The sequence below is a fragment of the Colobus angolensis genome, unplaced genomic scaffold (assembly GCF_000951035.1).
Source record: "Colobus angolensis palliatus isolate OR3802 unplaced genomic scaffold, Cang.pa_1.0 Scaffold257, whole genome shotgun sequence".
NCBI classification, from domain to species: domain Eukaryota; kingdom Metazoa; phylum Chordata; class Mammalia; order Primates; family Cercopithecidae; genus Colobus; species Colobus angolensis.
In genome coordinates this window covers 493,901-495,175 of record NW_012115788.1, presented here as the reverse complement: position 1 = coordinate 495,175, position 1,275 = coordinate 493,901, and the positions used below count along the sequence as shown (strand labels likewise).

Sequence of the window (1,275 nt, the reverse complement as noted above, 5' to 3'; positions counted from 1 at the left end):
GTCCACATCAGGCTTCAAGCACCCCTTTGCCATTGAGAACATTATTGGCCGGGACTACAAGGGCGTGCTGCAGGCTGGAGGGCTGCCCTTGGCGTCCGTCATGCACCACCTGGGCTACCCCGTGCCCGGCCAGCTCGGCAACGTCGTCAGCTCAGTGTGGCCGCACGTTGGAGTCATGGATTCAGTGGCCGCCGCCGCGGCCGCCGCAGCCGCAGCCGGAGTCCCAGTAGGCCCGGAGTATGGGGCCTTCGGGGTCCCAGTCAAGGCCCTGTGCCACTCTGCAAGCCAGAGCCTGCCTGCCGTGCCGGTGCCCATCAAGCCCACGCCTGCGCTGCCGCCCGTGTCCGCGCTGCAGCCGGGGCTCACTGTCCCCGCGGCTTCGCAGCAGCCTCCGGCGCCATCCACCGTGTGCTCCGCGGCCGCGGCCTCGCCGGTTGCCTCTCTGCTGGAGCCCACAGCCCCTACTGCGGCGGAGAGCAAGGGCGGCTCCTTGCACTCGGTGCTAGTGCACTCCTAGGGGACCCGGCCGGCAAGGGGAGACCAGCGCAGTGAGAGACGCCCGGCCCGGAACCGCACAAACCACCCGACGGGGAGAGGGCGCCCTGGCCAGGTTGGGCAGAGCTGGCGAGTCTGAGCCTTTGCTGGAAAGGAAGGTATTTAAATAGACGAACAACCCCAAAAAAGTGGATTCTCCGGTGGTCTAAATAAATATAACCCTCCAGGTGTCTGTGTTTATACTATGTTGTACAATCAGATTAATGAAAGCCAATTTTCAGGTAAGAGTTTCTATTGTAATTAATATAAATCGATAAGTTATGGGGGGGGAGGGAACGAAGGAGGTTAGGAAAGCCTCATTCGCTGGTAAATTGGAAGTGGATTCCGACCCTTATTCCTGGGAGCAGAAGCTGGCAGAGCTAAACCTCCCGGGAAGAATCCAACAGAGAGTGACGCTGAAACGGATCTCAGCCACCACGTTTCTCTCTGCTGGTCGCATCCTCGGCGGTCGCCTCTCGTGAACATTCAAGACAAAACTGCTGTCCACTAAGGAAATCTCGTTTTATTTGAGAAGGAAAAGAGGAAGCGTTTGATACCGTTATTTTCTTGGTCAGCTAAATGGGCAAGGAAACGGTGTCACAAATAAAGTCGCTTTGGAGGGGGAAGGGGAGGAGAGGAGGCAGCGGGAAACCCACGAAATATCTTTGGGAAACAGCTAAGTTTCTTGGCTCTGACCCGGGGGTCAAAAAGGATAGGAGGAACCGCTAGAGCAATTAGTTC

General features: G+C 57.8%; 1 protein-coding gene across 1 annotated transcript in view; it reads left to right on the top strand.

Annotated features, from left to right (window-relative positions):
• The window catches only part of FOXB2 (forkhead box B2), a 1,317-nt gene extending 800 nt beyond the window's left edge, over window positions 1-517 (top strand). The window contains exon 2 of the mRNA XM_011947041.1: window positions 1-517. Coding sequence (XP_011802431.1) covers window positions 1-517 — 517 coding nt within the window.
• Window positions 518-1,275: the final 758 nt, after the last annotated feature.